The sequence below is a fragment of the Ursus americanus genome, chromosome 29, assembly GCF_024610735.1.
Source record: "Ursus americanus isolate L20-20 chromosome 29, mUrsAme1.1.p, whole genome shotgun sequence".
Lineage (NCBI taxonomy): Eukaryota > Metazoa > Chordata > Mammalia > Carnivora > Ursidae > Ursus > Ursus americanus.
Window position 1 is genome coordinate 27,411,371 of NC_142155.1, and position 19,827 is coordinate 27,431,197.

Below are 19,827 nucleotides of genomic sequence, written 5' to 3' on the forward strand. Positions count from 1 at the left end.
TTTGTAAGAGGTGGCAGGACTGAAGGTGACTTTCTGTATACAGGTGAAAGTAAAAGGGTGACAGGTAAAATAGGAAAGACAGGTCTAAATTGACATAAAGCTGTAAATTACTAACTTGTTCTGTTTTATCTTGAAAGAGAGCAAGATGTTGTCATCTCTAACCCAGATTGGCTGAATATTGGAGGTGGCTAGCCTTTCCTGCATTATTAATGTGAAACCACATTACTTGAAGAGTTATTTGATTCAGAACTATAGGTATTTTACCCATATTTTGGGGGCTATGCGGGTGGGCTTCATCATTACTCTTTAACACATTCTAATCGTCAGTAACTTATATTTGTTTTGCATTTTGCTTCTTTGGATGCTTGAAGCATATTCACAGATCTGAGAAAATTCAGAGGTTTGCCATGTGATTTTCCCGAAGTCACCTAATAGAGGGCTCTTTCCAGGTTTGGGGAACCGGTATTTTATGTATATAAGTGTGTTTTGTCCTGTGTACAAATCTAGCCTCAGGCAGTTTTCAAGTTACCTTTTATATCATTACTACTGTGATGGTTCAGTCATAAATTAATTATTTTTCTCACCTACTTTTTAAGCTAGTACTTGTAGTTTATGCTTGCAAGAAGATGGATGGCAAGGGCCCTATGGATATGATAGAATAAAAATCACAGTAGCTTTAAAAAAATAATGGGAATTGCTTTGTTGTGTTTCTGTTTAGAGTTTGTTCTATGTACTTTTTACCCAGTTGAACATTTTGCATTTACAATATTTTATCCTGATTCTTTCACTGAATACTTTTTTGAGCCTATTTCCTTTTTAAAGAAACTATGCGTAACATTTTAAATTTGACTTATGCGTAATATATTTACAGATAAGTGCACATATCACAATTGCACAGTTTGACGAATTTCCACAAACTGAGTACATCTTCATAATTAGCATTTGGATCAAGACCATCACCCCAAAGCTCCTCTCCTTTTCTGTACCGGCCACCATAAGTAACCACTCTTCTGACTTCTGACATTAAAGATTATTATTATTTTTTTAAGATTTTATTTATTTATTTATTTGACAGAGAGTGACAGCTAGTGAGAGAGGGAACACAAGCAGGGGGAGTGGGAGAGGAAGAAGCAGGCGCCTAGCAGAGGAGCCTGATGTGGGGCTCGATCCCAGAACGCTGGGATCACGCCCTCAGCCAAAGGCAGATGCTTAATGACTGAGCCACCCAGGCGCCCCTAAAGATTAGTTTTGTCTGTTTCCTAAATATATTTTAATAGCTCCGTGAAATTCTATCACTTGTATATACTATTCACTTGTTCCTACATTGTTAGACATTGAAGATGTTTCTAAATTTTCTTTATTACAAGTAAAACTTAGGAAACATGTATTTTTATGTAGTAACTTTCCCAGGAGTGTTGTTCCTCAGTGGAGTGGCATAATCCGTTCTGACACTTTTTATTTGTACTACCAGTTTGCTTTCCAAAGTAGTAAAGGCAGTTAGTATTCCCACCAGTAGTTTATGACTTTTGTTTCACAATCCACTAACAAGTGTTGGGTATTCTTATTTTTCTTTAAGCTTCTTTAAATTGGTAAGTAAGAGATGGTATGGAAAATACAATTTTAAGCTCACTTTACTTGTTGCTTTATATATTAGATGGCATGATGAATATATAATAAAATTTTGCATCTCAAAATCTTTTAAAATACTAGGCTCTATATGTTGAGGCTTTATGACTCTGATGTATATTTAGTAATTCAGATGAAGAGTGGAATTTTAAGCTTCTTTATTTCCTTTATTTCTCTGGATCTTAATTTCTAAATATGTAAAATGATGAAATCAGACTGCACTAGTTATCGGGAATATGCACCTCTAATGTTGGATCAGTTTATAAACTAGCAGAGAAATATATATATATATATATATATATATATATATGTATATTTATATAAAATTTTATATACTTGTATTTGTATAAATATAAACTACGTCTTAAATATATTTTATATAAACATAAAAAATTGTGTTCTAATATATTGTAGTGTGGGAGATGACATATGTGTAAACAGAGAAACAGTGCTGTGGTATGGATTACTGAAGAGCTCATTTAGCCCAGCTTGTGAGTTCAGGGAGAGGCTGTGAGTATATTGTTTAAAGGCAAGGACTCTCAAACCTAGTGCTGCCTATGGTTTAAATGCTTGCTCTTCTGTGCCTCAGTTTCCTCAGCTGTAAAGTGGGGATAATATTAGTACTTGTCTTGGTGGTGTTGTGTGGATTAAAATTGCTACTCTGTGTAAAGTCCTTACAGCAGTGCCTGGCACGTAGAAAGCCCTGTGTATTGGAGATGATGCCTTAGCTACATTAGCCAAAGAAGAACATTCTAAGTAGATGAGCAAGAGCAAGTCACAGAACTTTGATATATGCAGGGAGCTGTAGGTTATCCAGTATTTCTAGACCAAAATGTGTAGAGGACAAAAGCAGTGATGAGTCTGAGAGATGCAGAGATCAGGTCATAGAGGCTTTGAATGCCTATTTGTCTTATTCACCACTTTTTTCTCCAGCACCCAACACAATGCCTGTCATAAAATAGGTGTAAAAATATTTTCAATGAAAAAATTAGGAGGCTGTATTTTATCCTCTACATAATGCAGAACCTTTGAAAAATCTTAAGTGAAGTGTGACGTGATCATATTTGCATTGGCGTCAGTGTGTAGCATGGATTAGAGGACCTAAGGCTGGCCAGTAAAACTAGCTAAAAAGTATTGAGGAAGAAGACTAGAACAGTGATAGTGGTTGTGGAGAAGAGGGGCCGAAGTTATAAAATATCAGGTATAGGAACCAGAAAAGGAGAAGAGATGAAATAATACTAAAATACTGCTTTTGTTCCCTTTTCACCAATAGTTCCCATTTTGCCTTTTGTAAATACATATATACTCTGCTTCTTTTTCTAGGCCAGTTCTAGTTCCTTTTGAGTGTTTTTCATGCTCCATCATGTTGAGGGCTAAGACTCGGCTTCTTTTGCTTTCACCACACCACCTGAAGCAGCTCAAAGAGTCACCAGGATCCAGGCTTATATGGCGGCGACTTCTGCATCAGCGACAACCCCTTCACCCAGAATGGGCTGCCCTGGCTAAAAAGCAGTTGAAAGGCAAAAACCCAGAAGACTTAATATGGCACACTCCAGAAGGGATCTCCATAAAGCCTTTATATTCTAGCAGGGATACCAAGGACTTCCCTGAAGAACTTCCAGGAGTGAAGCCATTCACACGTGGACCATATCCCACCATGTACACCTTTAGGCCCTGGACCATCCGCCAGTATGCTGGTTTTAGTACTGTGGAAGAAAGCAATAAGTTCTATAAAGACAATATTAAGGGTGAGATTTTAATTCAACACATAATATTTATAATCAAACATACATTTCCTGTTCTTGACTTCTTTTGAAGGGAGACTGGTTAATCTCTATAAAGAGACTGGTTAATCTCTGTAAAGATGTACTTTATAATTTTGTAGTCAAGGCTATGCTCTGAAAAAGAATGTTTTTTCAACTTCAGTGGTCAAAAGGATGGGTGAGCCACATTAAGGTGCTAAATTCTTGAATGCCAACAATTAACATGTAGGTTATGGGGGCATCTGGGTGGTGCAGTCAGTTGAGCATCAGACGCTTGGTTTTGTCTCAGTTCGTGATCTCAGGGTCTTGAGATCAAGCCCTGTGTCGGTCTCTGCACTCAGTGTAGAGTCTACTTAAAAAAGACTCTCTCTCTCTCTCCCTCTGCGCCTCCCCCACTCAAATAAATAAATAAATTCTAAAAAAACACATGCATATTATGTAAAAGGAATTAGGTGAAGTTGTGTGATAACAACAGACCTTGGCTTTTTCTTTGAGAAGCTTTATCAAGCTAGGAATTGAAGGGGAAAACGGTTTAAAAGATGCCCAAATAAACTAATAAAAAAATGATAATGTACAAATATATTTAGTGCAGTCTGGCATTTGTGTCTTTGAAAATTATATTAAGTACTATTTCTTCTGTCTGGTTTGTATTAAAATCATATTGTTTGAATGCTAAATTTGAGGATTTGTAAATTTATATTGCTCATCGAGTATTGATCTTATATTTAGTCTAGACTATTTTAGTTTTTTGCCTGTCAGTTTCCCAGAATATTTGAATAGCAGGACACCTTGTTATGACCATATTAAATATAAAAACAAAAATAAGCATGCAGATATTAAGTTATGTAAACTATTTGTAAATAGCCAAATCTTTACATGAATCTTAAAAAATATTTCTACCTGAAATTGTTAAGATAAGGGCAAAATAGGTGAAGGGGATTAAGAGGTACAAACTTTCAGTTATTAAAAAATGCTAGGATAAAAAAAGTCCTCAGACATGAGATAAGTCAGATGTTTTATTCTTTCTGTTCTGCAACTCACTTTATGCATTTTACCACATGGGAAACAGCTTAGGAAATGAAGTATCTTTATTTAATTTTTTTGACATGTGTGAGCATAAAAATGTCTGTTATAAAAGTATGCAATGATGAGATAAATCAACACTTTTAGTAGTGTTAATGTATCAGTTTACTTTGATGCCAGACTCCTTAATCCTAATTGTTTTTCTTTATGTATTTAGCTGGTCAGCAGGGATTATCAGTTGCCTTTGATCTGGCAACACATCGTGGATATGATTCAGACAACCCTCGAGTTCGTGGTGATGTTGGAATGGCTGGAGTTGCTATTGACACTGTGGAAGATACCAAAATTCTTTTTGATGGAATTCCTTTAGAAAAAATGTCAGTTTCCATGACCATGAATGGAGCAGTTATTCCAGTTCTTGCAGCTTTTATAGTAACTGGAGAAGAACAAGGTGTACCTAAAGAGAAACTTACTGGTACAATCCAGAATGATATATTAAAGGAGTTTATGGTCAGAAATACTTACATTTTTCCTCCAGAACCATCCATGAGAATTATTGCTGACATCTTCCAATATACAGCACAGGTATTTTCTGCTTTACTTCTTTGGATGTAAGAATTGTTATAAAATATCATAACCTAATTTGAATTTGATAAGTGAGTCTGAATAATAGTTTTAGTATAAAGTCAGAGTATGGGTTTTATGTGTATGTGTGTTAGTTTGTATTTTTTTGCTTTTAATGTACTCATTTTATACTCTTGTTATCTATAAGAATCTGGGCATTAGACATTTACTGTATTTTCTTTATTAAAATTTTTATCTTCTAGTAATTGTTAGAATCAAGGAGGTCTCATAATTTATACTTTTTTCTTTCTTTCCAGAGTTCATATTAAGTTTTGAAGTATACAGTGGTGTCAGATATTTGGGGATCAAAATATCAGCTTAATAAGATATCACTTGTATCTGCATCTACAGTGAGGTCCCTGGTATTTCACCCCTGAATTAGGTTCATCTTCCTCATCAGAGTGGTGGGAAAAGAAGGATCTTATAGTGTTCCTATGTTAGTAGCAGTCCCTCCACAGAGAAACATGAAACTTCATCTTCCTATGAGTAATTAATATGTATTTTCCCCCATCACTCACACTTTGCTCTTTGCTGGCAATGCTCTCCTTCTCTTAACCTGCCTTAAAGTTAGACTATGTTATTTCATGGTAAAGGGCCAATCTCTCCTCCACCATGAAATCTTTTTTTTTTTAATCTCTTTTACTTCTTACAATTGCTGTTGTCTCAGAACTCTTGCAAGCATTGCTTACTCTCCTCATTGATATTCAGCCTTTACACTTGGCAATTTACTTTCTTCTCATAGATACCATTCGCCTATGTGAACTGTATTGTACAGAATTGTAAATTTTTATCCCCCTTTTCAATTTCAAGAACATATGCTCATGATTACATTTAGCAGCATACACAAATAGCAGTAGCTTAAACTAAATAGGAGTCGATTGTCTTTCATCTGAAAGAAGTTGAAAAGTAGGCTGTCAAGAGCTTGGTTGTATGGTAGCTCCGTAGTCATTAGGGTTCCAGTCTCCTGTAATCTTGCTTGTCCTCTATTGTTACTATGCCAGCTTTTGGTTGAGGAAGTGGATGGGCTAGATGTATTTATTGGAGGGGGGATAGACCCAGCTTCTCTGATTTAAGGTAAATTTCCAGAAGGAAGAAACCCTAATCCCACTTGTATTTCAGTGGACACTCATAGTAGTGAGAGAAGATTGGAAATATAGTCCTTGTACAGTGGCACTCTGCATTTATGGTTCAGGTATTAAAGGAGGAGAGTGGAGAATTGAGTAGCAATTTGTGCAGTTTGTGATGTTATGTACTTGGGTATTTCACCTTTTTTTTTTTTTAGTTATAAAGTTTGATTGTAAAGATCAAGCAGTGGTTATTGGTCAAACCAATCCACATTAATAGCTTTGAAATGTGCAGACAATAGTTCTTAAATAAAGGTGACAAATACCAATCAGATTCTTATAACACTGTTCAGGATCTAAGTAAACGTGATTCTGGACATAATTCAATCCATAAGCCTAACTGAATGATAGTTATCATCAATAATTAAACCAAAGGCATAATTTTCCAAATCACTTTTAGTTTAACAGAATAAATTCTAGCTTTTTTAAAGTCTAAAGCTACAAAAAATTCAAAGCAATCTAACTATTTTTCTACCTGAGATCAAAACAAGTTTCTTTTTTCCTATGTAAATATAATTCTTGACATTGAGGTAAATCTGAATTCACGTAATATACTTTGTCAAACTTTTCCAAAAAATTTTAAGCCCTGCTTTAGAGAGAAATTCTCATGTTACACATACATATTTACATATTTTTTCTTCAAAGGCTAATGACAAATTTATGAGGTTAAAGGCACGTAATGGGACCATGATACTACCAATATGTGAAAATAAATAGTCATTCATTTATACAAAGTGCAATATGAAGTGGGATCACTGTCTATGTACATACACAAATCACCAAACGTTCAGAAACTAAGCCCACTTTGAGAAAAGTTATTCTGTTATTTTGGAGCAGAGGTTGCCAAGTTGTGATGTATAACAAAAATAGTGTGTATAAAAGCTCCAGGGCATTTCACCTTTTTGAAAGCTCCTAATGTCATGTTTAAGCTCAAAATTGCTTTGTATAATCCTTCACATAAGTGATAAAAGTGCTAGTTTCATATACTGATCTAATAATGTTATACTGACATACTTTGTAAACTGTCAACTTCTATATTTTTAAAAATATTTTAATTGTAGCAAAATATGCATAACAGAAAATCTACCATCTTCACTGTTCTGAAGTGTACAGGTCAGTGGCATTAAGTACACTCACACTGTTGTGCAACCGTCACCACCATCCGTCTCCAGAACTCTTTGCATCTTGCGGAAATGAAAATCTGTACCCGTTAAGTAATAACTTCCCATCTTCCTCTCCCTCCAGCTCCTGGAAACTATCTTTCCACTTCCTATCTCTGTGAATTTGACTACTTTAGCTACTTCGTATAAGGGGAATCATTCAATATTTGTCTTTCTGTGACTGGCTTATTTCACGTAGCACAGTGTCCTCAAGGTTCATCCATGTTGCAGGATGTGTCAGAATTAACCTTCTTTTTAAGGCTGAATATAATATTGCAATATTCCAGTATTTCTATTATTTTAAAAGAAATTCTGCTGTTAAATTCCTCTTTGTGAGAAACACCTGTTTGTTTTATTGCTTCTTATTTATAAACTCTACATATATTCAAGTAGTCTTTCAATTCCATGTAATTCAATCCCCTTGTTGTTTTTGCGATGGAACATTTTTCAAGCGCTTTTGGTTAATTATAAATAAAATATTCAAAAATGTAAATTACAGATTACAGAAAATACAGTAGCATATGTTAGCGACAACAAGTAACACTTTTTGAATGCTTACTGCATACTAGCATAATGCTAAGTGGTTTAGGTGTATCATTTCATTTAATCCTGCAACTCTGTGAGGAAGGCATAATTATTATCTCTATTTTATACTTTAGAAAACCAAGGAATAACAAGGGTGAGAAACTTGCCTAAAGTCATATGGCTAGTTAAGTGACACAGCTAGACTTTGAGCATTCTGACTCTAGAGCCCATGTTCTTAATTACCATATTGAGTTTCGATGATTTAGTTTTTATTATTTTATGTTGGGCCAACTCTTGGGAAGGATAATAATTTGGGGGCTTGGCAGAATATATGTGATATGTACCCTACCTAATAAAAAGTTTTAGGAGAATGGTGGAAATGCCATCTTCTTCTTTTTAATCTTTTTTTTAAAATTTTTAAAGTAATCCCTGTACCCAATGTGGGGCTCAAACTCACAACCCCAAGTTCAAGAGTCACATACTCCTTCCACTGAGCCAGCCAGGTGCCCCCTGAAATGCCATTCTCTTAGTGATTTTGGTAGAAAAAGCCTGACTGGGATATGCTTAGCATTAAATGTCATGCTAAGTGAAATAAATCAGTCAGAGAAAGACAATTGTATGATCTTGCTGATATGTGGAATTTAAGAAACAAAACAGAGGATCATAGGGGAAGAGGGAAAAAATAAAGCGACGAAATCAGAGAGGGAGACAAACCATAAGAAACTCTTAAGCATAGGAAACAAACTGAGGGTTGCTGGAAGGGAGAGGGGTAGGAGAATGGGGTAACTGGGGGATGTACATTAAGGAGGGTGTGTAATGTAATGAGCACTGGGTATTATATAAGACTGATGAATCACTGACCTACCTCTGAAACCAATAATACATTATATTTTAATCAAATTTAAATAAAAATAAATTTTAAAAAATGTCACAGTAAATCTAATTGAAATCTTTGATTTTTAAAAATTTTTTTATTATATTATGTTAGTCACCATACAGTACATCCCTAGTTTTTGATGTAAAGTTCGATGATTCATTAGTTGCGTATAACACCCAGTGCACCATGCAACACGTGCCCTCCTTACTACCCATCACCAGCCTATCCCATTCCCCCACCCCCCTCCCCTCTGAAGCCCTCAGTTTGTTTCTCAGAGTCCATAGTCTCTCATGCTTCATTCCCCCTTCTGATTACCCCCCCTTTCTTTATTCCTTTCTTCCCCTACCGATCTTCCTAGTTCTTATGTTCCATAGATGAGAGAAATCATATGATAATTGTCTTTTTCTGCTTGACTTATTTCACTTAGCATTATCTCCTCCAGTGCTGTCCATGTTGCAGCAGATGTTGAGAACTTGTTCTTTCTGATAGCTGAGTAATATTCCATTGTATAAATGGACCACAACTTCTTAATCCAGTCATCTGTTAAAGGGCATCTTGGACTATGGACTATGAGAAACAAACTGAGGGCCTCGGTGGGGCGGGATTGGGATAGACCAGTGATGGGTAGTAAGGAGGGCACGTATTGCATGGTGCACTGGGTGTTATACACAACTAATGAATCATCGAGCCTTACATCAGAAACCGGGGATGTACTGTATGGTGACTAACATAATATAATAAAAAAATCATTTAAAAAAAAAAAAGGGCATCTCGGTTCCTTCCACGATTTAGCTATTGTGGACAATGCTGCTATGAACATTGGGGTGCATATGGCCCTTCTCTTCACTACATCTGTATCTTTGGGGTAAATACCCAGTAGTTCAATGGCTGGGTCATAGGGTAGCTCAATTTTTAACTTTTTAAGGGACCTCCACACTGTTTTCCAGAGTGTATTCCCACCAGCAATGTAGAAGGGATCCCCTTTCTCCACATCCTCTCCAGCAATTGTTTCTTGCCTTGTCAATTGATTTTTAAGCCATGTATTTTATCCTGTTTTGTTTCAATATATAATACTAAGGATTGAATCATTTTCTCTCCCCCTAACCCCCACCATTTGCTTATTCATGTTCAGCGACTTCATTCAAATAAGGAAATTGATAACTAGTAAAACTTAAATTTATGTATCTTCAGCAGATTAGCCCAAAGTTATGAGATCTTAGGACCTTGTGAGGTCATAGTAACTGGTTTGGAATTAAAGATGTCTTATTCAGTTCTCAGACTAAAGGTTGCATTCCTAACTTTAACTAACTAATTTCAGAGTTTAAACTTTGATTCTAACGAATGGTTAGTGCAAATTTCTTTTCACTAGAAAAATAAAACAGGTGGTTCATTGAATCACCACTTAAATTGAGGAGTGAATTAAACGTAACAAAGTAAGCATTAAGTATTTTCAGTTAATATTAAAGACTACTTAGTATATCTGAGTTGAACATCATTTAAAAATAATAGTCTTTTAGAAAATGGGTTTAATATAGTCTTTTAAAATTTTTATTCACTGTTATATTTTTATTATTTTATGTAGCATATGCCAAAATTTAATTCAATTTCAATTAGTGGATACCATATGCAGGAAGCAGGGGCTGATGCCATTCTGGAACTGGCCTATACTATAGCAGATGGGTTGGAATATTGTAGAACTGGACTCCAAGCTGGTCTGACAATTGATGAATTTGCACCAAGGTGAGTATATTGACCTCAGAGATTGTCTCAATATTAGGAAAATTTTTAGGACCAATTTATGAGTATACAGTTGATCTATTGATAAAATAAATCTGTATAAGTGTCATACTAGATTCTCTTATGTTTTATTGGAGTAATAATGAGAGAATAACCCAATACTGTGTGTAATTGAAAATCAGAATTAAATTTGACTACTTCTTGGTAAATTAGAGGAATCTTGTTTCTAGCTATTCAGAAAACACAATTACCTGATATATTTTGACAATTAAAATGTAAACATCATATTCAGGTATATTAGCTTTTATTCTTTTAATTTTCCATTCTAGAAAGTAAGTCATTTATTTCATTTTTTTTCTGTTGCACTTAGATAATATAAATGTTTTGGAATGCACAGTGCTATTTAAAACATTTCTGTTTCAAAATAGCTTGTTAATAAAGTTGTATGAAAAATATGGAAAAGCTTGGGGTGCCTGGGTGGCACAGTCAGTTGAGCATCTAATTCTTGGTTTCGGCTTAGGTCGTGATCTCCAGGTCCTGAGATCCAGCCCTGCGTTGGGCTCGTGCTCAGCATGGAGTCAGCTTGAGATTCTCTCTCCCTTTCCCTCTGTCCCTCCCGCTCATTTTCTCTCTCTCTCCCAAACAAATAAATAAATCTTTAAAAAAATATGGAAAAGCTTAACTGAAGTTTATGAAGTGCTTAAATTTGGTGACCAAAAATTGGTCAGCTAAACAATTAATTATTAAATTTTGCTCTGGCTGAGTACCAGCTTATGTGCTGGGAAAAAAAATTGTGAAAAACATGACTTCTGTCCTCATATTGTTTATAGACTAGTGAATGCTCCTTTACACCAGAGGCTGTTATACATATACTATGACAACATTTCTCAAAGTGTGGTCCAAGGACTTTTCAGAGTCATTACCCTTCCTGGGGTCTTTCAGGTTAAATTGTTTTCATGATTGTATTAAGACTTTATCTGCCTTTTTCACCTCCATTCTTTTAAAAGTGTACAGTGTTGTTTTCCAGATACATGATGTTGCAACAGATTGAATGTAGAAGCAGACATTGATTCCAGCTGTTTTCCCTAAAACCACACATTGGATTTGCAAAAATGTAAAACAGTGACTGTTTTATTATAATTTTTTATTTTAGCAAAGTATAATTATTTTTCATAAAAATGTTATTTATGTTAAAATGTCATATGTTTGTTGTTTCTAAATGAATTAATATGTAAAGTATTGATAGATATTATCCAAGTAAAGATTTCTTGGGGTCTTTAGTAATTTTTAAGAATGAAAAGGTATCCTGAGACAAATATTTGAGAATAGCAGTGTTAAGAACTTCCAAAGGTATGTCAAGAATTTTTATTAGGTTTTAGTTTCTTTACTTAAGGCTCACCTTGTCTTATATAAAGAAACACAGCCTTTTTGCCTCTAGGCACAGGCAAGTAAACTAAATGTGTAACTCAGCTGCAGAATATAATTTTGGGTTTGGGGGCAATTGGAGAAATATATGCCTACACCAAATATATAATTATTCTTTCAAAACAAAACAAAAAACAGGAAAACTTTGTTGCTATCCAAAGAAAACAAGTTGGTGGTTTTATTCCCTTCATAGGTGACCCCTGACTTACATACCGGGTATTCTTAATATATTTTATTTTTGAATAGTGATTCATTCTTTATTTAAGGGCACATTCTTTATTATTTGGAACTTTTCTAAAAAAAAAAAAAAAGACAAAAACAAAAAAACATTTGTAAAGTGAATACTTCCTACCTGAAGCAACAATCACAGCTCTTTCTTCTGTGTGCTTAAAACTGTACTTTTATCTGTTAGGTTTAAAGTTACTTAAGTATATATGCTTTGATTTTAATTCAAATTTAAGTGTTTGAAATTAAAATCTGGACACTATTTTCTTTATTGTGTGATACAGTTAGTTTTATTTTCCATTTTGTATTGTTAAGTATAATCAAATAATGGACTTAACATTACTATTTTAGGTTGTCTTTCTTCTGGGGAATTGGGATGAACTTTTATATGGAAATAGCAAAAATGAGAGCTGGGAGAAGACTCTGGGCTCACTTAATACAGAAAATGTTTCAGCCTAAAAACTCTAAATCTCTTCTTCTGAGAGCGCATTGTCAGACATCAGGATGGTCACTTACTGAGCAGGTATATGTATAATTTAAAGTGTAGGGGTTTAGTAAAGTTATATATTGTCTTACAAGCAACATAGCGCAAATGAAGTAGATTTAAGAACCAATCTGTTAATATTTGAAAATTATGATTATTCTGACGCATAATGCACATTTATGTTTTTTAACACATATTACAATAAATAAAACTGGCTCCCTCTAGTGGTTAACAATATAAAATCATATAAATCTGCTTACCTGTAGTGCTGTTTACCTTTTTAAAAGTAAAAAAAAAAAAAAATGATGATGAGGAAGAAGTAAAAGCCATAATTTAGTTAATATTGTCTTAAATAATTTTAAGAGTTAAAATTCTTAACATAAAATTGCCTGATTCACATTTTGTGCATATATATTATTTATTTTAGCTATGTGTTTAAGTATGCATACAAATAGACCCATTTAAAGACTGTTATCATTTGAGTAATTTCATTCTATTAAAAAATAGTGTGATGATCTTTTTTTCATGATATTTTGATACATTAAAAATAATTTATAATTTTAAAGTTACATTGCTTTTGTATACTTAAAAGTGAATAAAAAAAGTCATATTAAATATGACTTCAGGTACTCATAAATGGAGAAATACAGTTTCAGGTTGGGAGAAACTTTAATAATCATTTTTGTCTTAACCTCCTCATTTTACAGCTAAGGAAGCTAAAGTTCAGAAAGGTCCAATGAATTGCCCAAATCACAATCAGGAACAGAATGAACCCCAAAATTTTTATCTCATAGTACATTGTTCATCTGTTTCATTGATCATTTATTAATAAATCATTTGTTGAGTGCCTGTTAAATCTGAAGCCTAACGTAGACATTGGCAAAATAAGTATGCACGAGCCACTGCTTAATCATAGCATCTTTTATCAACTGTTGCCTTGTTTTGACTTTTTGCTTTTCACTAAATGTTTTAGGATCCTTATAATAACATTATTCGTACTACAATAGAAGCAATGGCAGCAGTGTTTGGAGGGACTCAGTCTTTGCACACAAATTCTTTTGATGAAGCCTTGGGTTTGCCAACTGTGAAAAGTGCTCGAATTGCCAGGAATACACAAATCATTATTCAAGAAGAATCCGGGATTCCCAAAGTGGCTGATCCTTGGGGAGGTTCCTATATGATGGAATCTCTCACAAATGATGTTTATGATGCTGCCTTGAAGGTCAGTTTCTCCTCTTTGAAACTTTGGTTTTAAGATTTACAGATTTATAAAGATTTATAGGTATTTTGATTTATAAATCAAATCATTTATAGGTTTATATCAAGATTTATGAAATGAGAGAAAATAATTTTAGATTCACCTTTAATAGTATACAAATGGAAACATAAAATGCATTTGTATTTATATTAAATATTTTGTTCAAAGAGTTAAAAAAAGCAGTCCTTTGTCTTCTACTTGCATTTTTTCTGCTTCCTTGAATCACTGCATCTTTTTTGTTTGTTTTTATCTCCATATTTTAGAATGACACATATGTACTAGGTCTAATTCCATCAATTTTAGGCATTATCTATTGCTTCGTAGTATGGTAGTTTAGTATTTTAGCTGATTCTTACCTCTGCTTTCTCTTGTCTCATAATACTACCAATACGATTATATCTCAATGATATATCCTTCTGAAGTCCTCCAGTGCTCTCATTTGATTTAGACTGCAGTCTTTGACTTCCCTTTGCCATTCTCCTGGGAATTCTTTTTGCCTCTGCTATGTTGAATCTGCATCCTAAATCCTGTGTCTACCTCTGTTGACTTATCCCTTGTTATTTTGAAGCATACCTCATAGGAACCTCTTCTAAAAGTCGTACATGGGAGATGACTTACGTCAAACTTTGGAAAATGTCTTCATTCTACTCTGGTATTTGATGGATAGTCTGTGTTTGAAATTATTTTCATTTGGGAGTGTGTAAGCGTTGATCAACTTTTTATCCTAGCCTTTTATTCTAGCTTCCACTATTTCTGTTTAGAAATCTGATGCTATTTTCACTCTCAGGAACTTTCTAACAGTTTCAGGATCTCTATTTTCGAGTTGCTGGACTTTGGTGTGTGTGTTTTTCCTGCATTGTACTGAACCTTTGGTGGTCATTTTTTAACTCCCCCATTTTTCATGTTTTCATAGCCCTGGGAAATTATCTTCTATTACTTTTTTGATAATTTTCTCCCTGCCATTTTTCTGTGGTTTCTCTTTCTAGAACTCCTAATTATTGGGTAGGGACGTCCTTACAAGATACTCTAGTGTTCTTATCTGTTCTGTAACTCATCCATGAAATACTGTTTTGTTTTCTTGGAGAGTCATCAACTTTACATTTCTACTTGCTGTAAAATTCATATATCATATTTTTAATTTCCAAAAGTTCATTTTTGTTTTCTACTTTTCTCCCTTGTGTATTATTATACTACTTGTTTCATTTATACAGAGTCTAATTTTTTTCTGAGGATATTAATTATACTTTTTGAAGTTTTCTTCTATATCCTGTATTGTCTGTTTTCTCTGTGTGCCTTTTGTACTTAGTGTTATTATTCAGAATGCACGTTTTTATTTCAACAAGGCATCTTGCTCTTGCCTCTTTCTGTACTTGGCGTTTGATAACCCATTGCTTTTCTGCCTAAGTAAACTTTGGTCCGTTTTCTGCAGGCAGTAAACTTTGGTTCTCTTGACAGAATGGGAGAGGGGTAGTTGCAAATTCTAAAGTAGTCCCCCCTCTTTTTAGCTTCCTGTCTTCCAAGGAAAAACAAGTTTAACTTTGTTCCTTTCTGCTAAGTCATATACCCTTCCACCATTCACTTCCCCACCATCTCACATATACATGAGGCTGTGATTAAAGGTTTAGATGTTTCCTAGTATCAGTGAGGATGGAGTTAAATCATTACTCTGCTGCTCAAATCAAAAATAAAATTGCATTTTGAAATACACTTTTTAAAGAATATTTATTTATGTGACCATGAATACGTCACTTATGTAACTGAAGATGAGAGAATTGATGTTATTTTTAGTTTACTCCTAAGACTTGAGTGAGAGGTTCTGTGTTTTCTAGAATCTACATCTTAGTTTTTCTCTTTTCAAGTAACTTTAATTTCTTTTTTTAATTGACATATCATTGTGTTAGGTTAAGATATACAACATGATGATTTGATATATGTATGAATTGCGAAGTGATTACCAGAATAAGTTAATATCCATACTTCGCTGTTAAAAGATGTTTTTCCTTGTGATAAGAACTTTTAAGATCTACTGCCTTAGCAGCTTTCAAATACACAGTAGTGTATTGTTAATTGTAGACTTTCTTTCTTTCTTTCTTTCTTTCTTTCTTTCTTTCTTTCTTTCTTTCTTTCTTTCTTTCTTTCTTTCTTGTTTTTATTTATTCATTTAAGTAATCTCTACACCCAACGTGGGGCTCAAACTCACCAATCTGAGATCAAGAGTTGCATGCTGCCCTTGACTGAGCCAGCCAGGCACCCCTAACTCTGTAGAATTTCTAATGAATGCTCTTGAAGTCAACTTTATTCTTTTCTTTTCTTTTTTTTTTTTTTAAAGATTTTATTTATTTATTCGACAGAGAGAGAGACAGCCAGCGAGAGAGGGAACACAAGCAGGGGGAGTGGGAGAGGAAGAAGCAGGCTCATAGAGGAAGAGCCTGACGTGGGGCTCGATCCCAGAACTCCGGGATCACGCCCTGAGCTGAAGGCAGACGCTTAACCGCTGTGCCACCCAAGCGCCCCAACTTAATTCTTTTCTTATGAAACAATAAACTTACCACTAAGATAGTTTATGACTTTATTAATATTAGTAATTATGTGATGTAACTAATTTGTACAGTTTATAAAAATATCTTTATATTCTTTTCCAGTTTTATTAATCTATTTTTCTTATTAGCTCATTGATGAAATTGAAGAGATGGGTGGAATGGCCAAAGCTGTAGCAGAAGGAATACCTAAACTTCGAATTGAAGAATGTGCTGCCCGAAGGCAAGCAAGAATAGATTCTGGTAAGATAAAATGAAAATGTTTATGTGTGAAATCCAGTATTTAAAAGGAAATATTAATTTCTGTTTGAAGATAACATACATAATTAATAAAACAAAAATAATGGAAAAATGGAATTGGATAAAATGTTTCTCATCTCTATCTTCCTGTCTATCTTTCTATCTATCTGTCCATCTCCCTGTTTGTATTTTTGCATGCATGGATGCACAGGGGTAAGCATATGTAGAGTATGCGTGGAGGTATGCCCATTGTGTATATATACGTGTGTAAGTGGGTATTTCCAGTGTATTAAAGGTGATATTGTTATTGGTCATTGTGCTTTGCATTGGAGTATTTATTTATTCATTCAGTCTGTCAACACTTACTTACCATTTAGCATTTGAGGCACTGTACTACGTCTGGGCATACAACTGTGAATAGCTCAGATATGCTCTCTGCACCCTTAGAGTTTACATTTTAGTAAGAGAGAGAGAAAAGGAACAATTAAATAAATAAACAAGATAATTATAGATTGTGATGAGTTCAATAAAGGAAATAAGAGGAGGGGGTGGGTGGCAGGATGTCTTTAGATACAGTAATAATCTGGTAGTTTGAGGCTTACTATGTTAAGGAAATGTCTTTATAATTCTGGTTTATTACTTACAAATTTTAAAAGTGGCTGTAAGAGAATTCAAGAATATATTGGAAACGCTATTGGATGTTAATCTTCTTCCTTATAAATCTTGATGTAGCTGCTATTATTATTTTAATTTTCAGTGTTAGAAGAGTGTTTATCAGAAACTCTGGGGCAGCATATAGTTTGAGAGAATAATAAAAGTCCTCCCTTACAGAGATTCTGATACATATCTGATCTATATTGAAGTTTCATTAAGATTTAAGAATACTACTTAAAAATATTAAGCTTATAAGGAAAGTATGTGATGATCAAAGCTTTACTATTAGGCAATTATTTGTGAATAGAATCTACATATTATTTTCCTCTGGGAAATTAATAGGTTCTGAAATAATCGTTGGAGTAAATAAGTACCAACTGGAAAAAGAAGAATCTGTGGAAGTTTTGGCGATTGATAATACTTCAGTGCGTAACAAACAGATTGAAAAACTCAAGAAGGTAATAATAGCTATAATTTTTTGAGTGCTTTCTGTGTTCTGCGCACTGTGTAAGCCCTTACATTGTCTTGCTTAATCCTTATGACAACCACATGAGGGGGTATTATTTCCCAGCATTTTAAAGTTAAGGAAACTAAAGGTAAGGGAGATTAAGAAACTTGTCTGGAATAAATAATTGAATAGCCAAGACTCAAATCTAAGTCTGTTGACAGCAGACACTCCTGTTTTAAATCATGACAGCTGCCTCTGTGAAACTTACATATTGTTATTAAAAACCACTATCATAATAATAATACCTCCCATAATTTACAGATTATAACAGAGGCTTAAATGATTATGTAACTCACTCAAAGTTAACAACAAAATTAAGTTCAGAGTATCTAAAGCCAGGGCTTCTCACTGTAATTTGTTTGTAGACCATGGTTTCTGATACTACTATGAAAGAATCATTTGCTTTCTGTTTTTTTTAGGTCAAATATATTTTAATGGTGCTTTAGTAAGATATAGTTTATAAATGAAACATATTTATTCCGATTGAAACTAGAGTACTATCCTAACTTTATTTCCAATTTCTTGCCAAGATGAATCAATGTATATGAAATACCAAGATAGATAAAACATATTCTTATATTGTAATTTATATATTTCTATTGTATGAAGCTACCGTGGTCTCTTAATCTCTGGCTTTTATAATTACTGTTATTTCTAAGGCAAGAAACTTGATGTTCTTTAGCGATCTTTAATGGTTTTCCTCGGTTTACTTTCCCTGTGATAGTTTTAAGATCTGACTTTTTTTTCCCTCCTCAGTTTAGATGTTCTTTAGGAATCTGATAGAATTTGTTCAGTTAGACCGAATGCACAACTATCATCTTCCATTTTTTTTAATGGCAGATGTTTAATGACACTATTTCCATTTTCACCCTCAGTCAGGAGATAATAACTCCTCTCTCACATTTTTGTCATTTTTCTAAAAGGTCCTACTTAGGATGTAGCATTTTATTTTCAGTCATCACAAAAGTCTCAACATTTATTATATTTGGAAAACTCCTTTTCTCCTCTCTTATACTTTAGGCTTTTATTAACTCTGCACCCTCACAGCTTGAGGGGTTCCATTTGCCATAAATGATGTTAAACTTTATTTCAGGCAAGAGAGAAATTCAATAGTGAAAATGGAGTTGGGTTTTTCCTTGCCCTTAGTATAAGATTTCTGGTCCACTTCTGCTTATAGATATTATATAATTTTAGTAGCATCTTGAGCAGTATCATATTTTAGACTCTTTTATAGATGGTGTAAACTTGTAAAAAATTGGATTTTAGATAACTTTGTATAGGCAGGTTGTTGGCAGAGCAGAGTAGAGCTAGGACCTGAGGGGGAAAGTTTTTGACCATGCTTTTCATTGTCTTTTTGTCTCTGTTGCAGTATTTCTCATTGTCGCTTGTCTCTTTTTCTCTCTTTTTGGATTATTTTTATTTTTTAAGCCCAACACAGTGCTTAAACTCACAACTCAGAGATTAAGACCTGAGCTGAGATCAAGAGTCCATTGCTTAACTCACTGAGCCCCTCTTTGGATCATTTTTAAATAAAGAAAAACCATACACATGCATATTATTACCAATATGTTGTTAATTAGCTAAGGAAAACAACATATAACTGAAGTATTCTCTAAGCTGTAATCTTTTATTATTATTATTTTTTCTTCTTTGTCACTATTATTCTTTAGTGTGCCTTTGAAATTACTCATGTAAAAGATCTACTTGTTTTCCATGTCTTGTTACATTAGTAAAGCCTAAATAGCATGTACTGCTTGGGAGAGTCACCACTATTATTTATTGTTAACCTGCTTGTTTCTGATTTATCAGGGTTATGCAGAATTCAGTATTATTTTAGGAAGTCCTTAAATGTTTATTGAATGAATGAATGAATAAATTGAATGAGTATCAGACCTAGGATACGTATTATTCTCTCCTTTTTTTTCCTTTTGTTTTTGAGTTTAGGATTATGGAACAATTTCTATGTGATGTATATTGGTATCCAATTTCCTGATCTCTGCTTTATGCTCTATTCACTTAATTGTCCCTTTTCTTGAC

General features: G+C 33.9%; 1 protein-coding gene across 7 annotated transcripts in view; it reads left to right on the top strand.

Annotated features, from left to right (window-relative positions):
• Positions 1 to 19,827, top strand: part of MMUT (methylmalonyl-CoA mutase) — a 50,095-nt gene that overhangs the window by 557 nt on the left and 29,711 nt on the right. For 5 of the 7 annotated variants that reach the window (XM_087857037.1, XM_087857040.1, XM_087857038.1 and 2 more), the window contains exons 2-8: positions 2,950 to 3,374; positions 4,630 to 4,997; positions 10,305 to 10,462; positions 12,461 to 12,632; positions 13,567 to 13,815; positions 16,520 to 16,631; positions 17,625 to 17,740. In XM_087857037.1, the coding sequence (XP_087713163.1) occupies positions 2,990 to 3,374; positions 4,630 to 4,997; positions 10,305 to 10,462; positions 12,461 to 12,632; positions 13,567 to 13,815; positions 16,520 to 16,631; positions 17,625 to 17,740 (1,560 nt within the window). In that variant the 5' untranslated portion in view covers positions 2,950 to 2,989. Of the gene's footprint in view, positions 1 to 137; positions 256 to 2,040; positions 2,137 to 2,949; positions 3,375 to 4,629; positions 4,998 to 10,304; positions 10,463 to 12,460; positions 12,633 to 13,566; positions 13,816 to 16,519; positions 16,632 to 17,624; positions 17,741 to 19,827 lie in introns of those variants that run through there. The other 2 variants (XM_045802014.2, XM_087857041.1) reach the window with 2 other exon arrangements.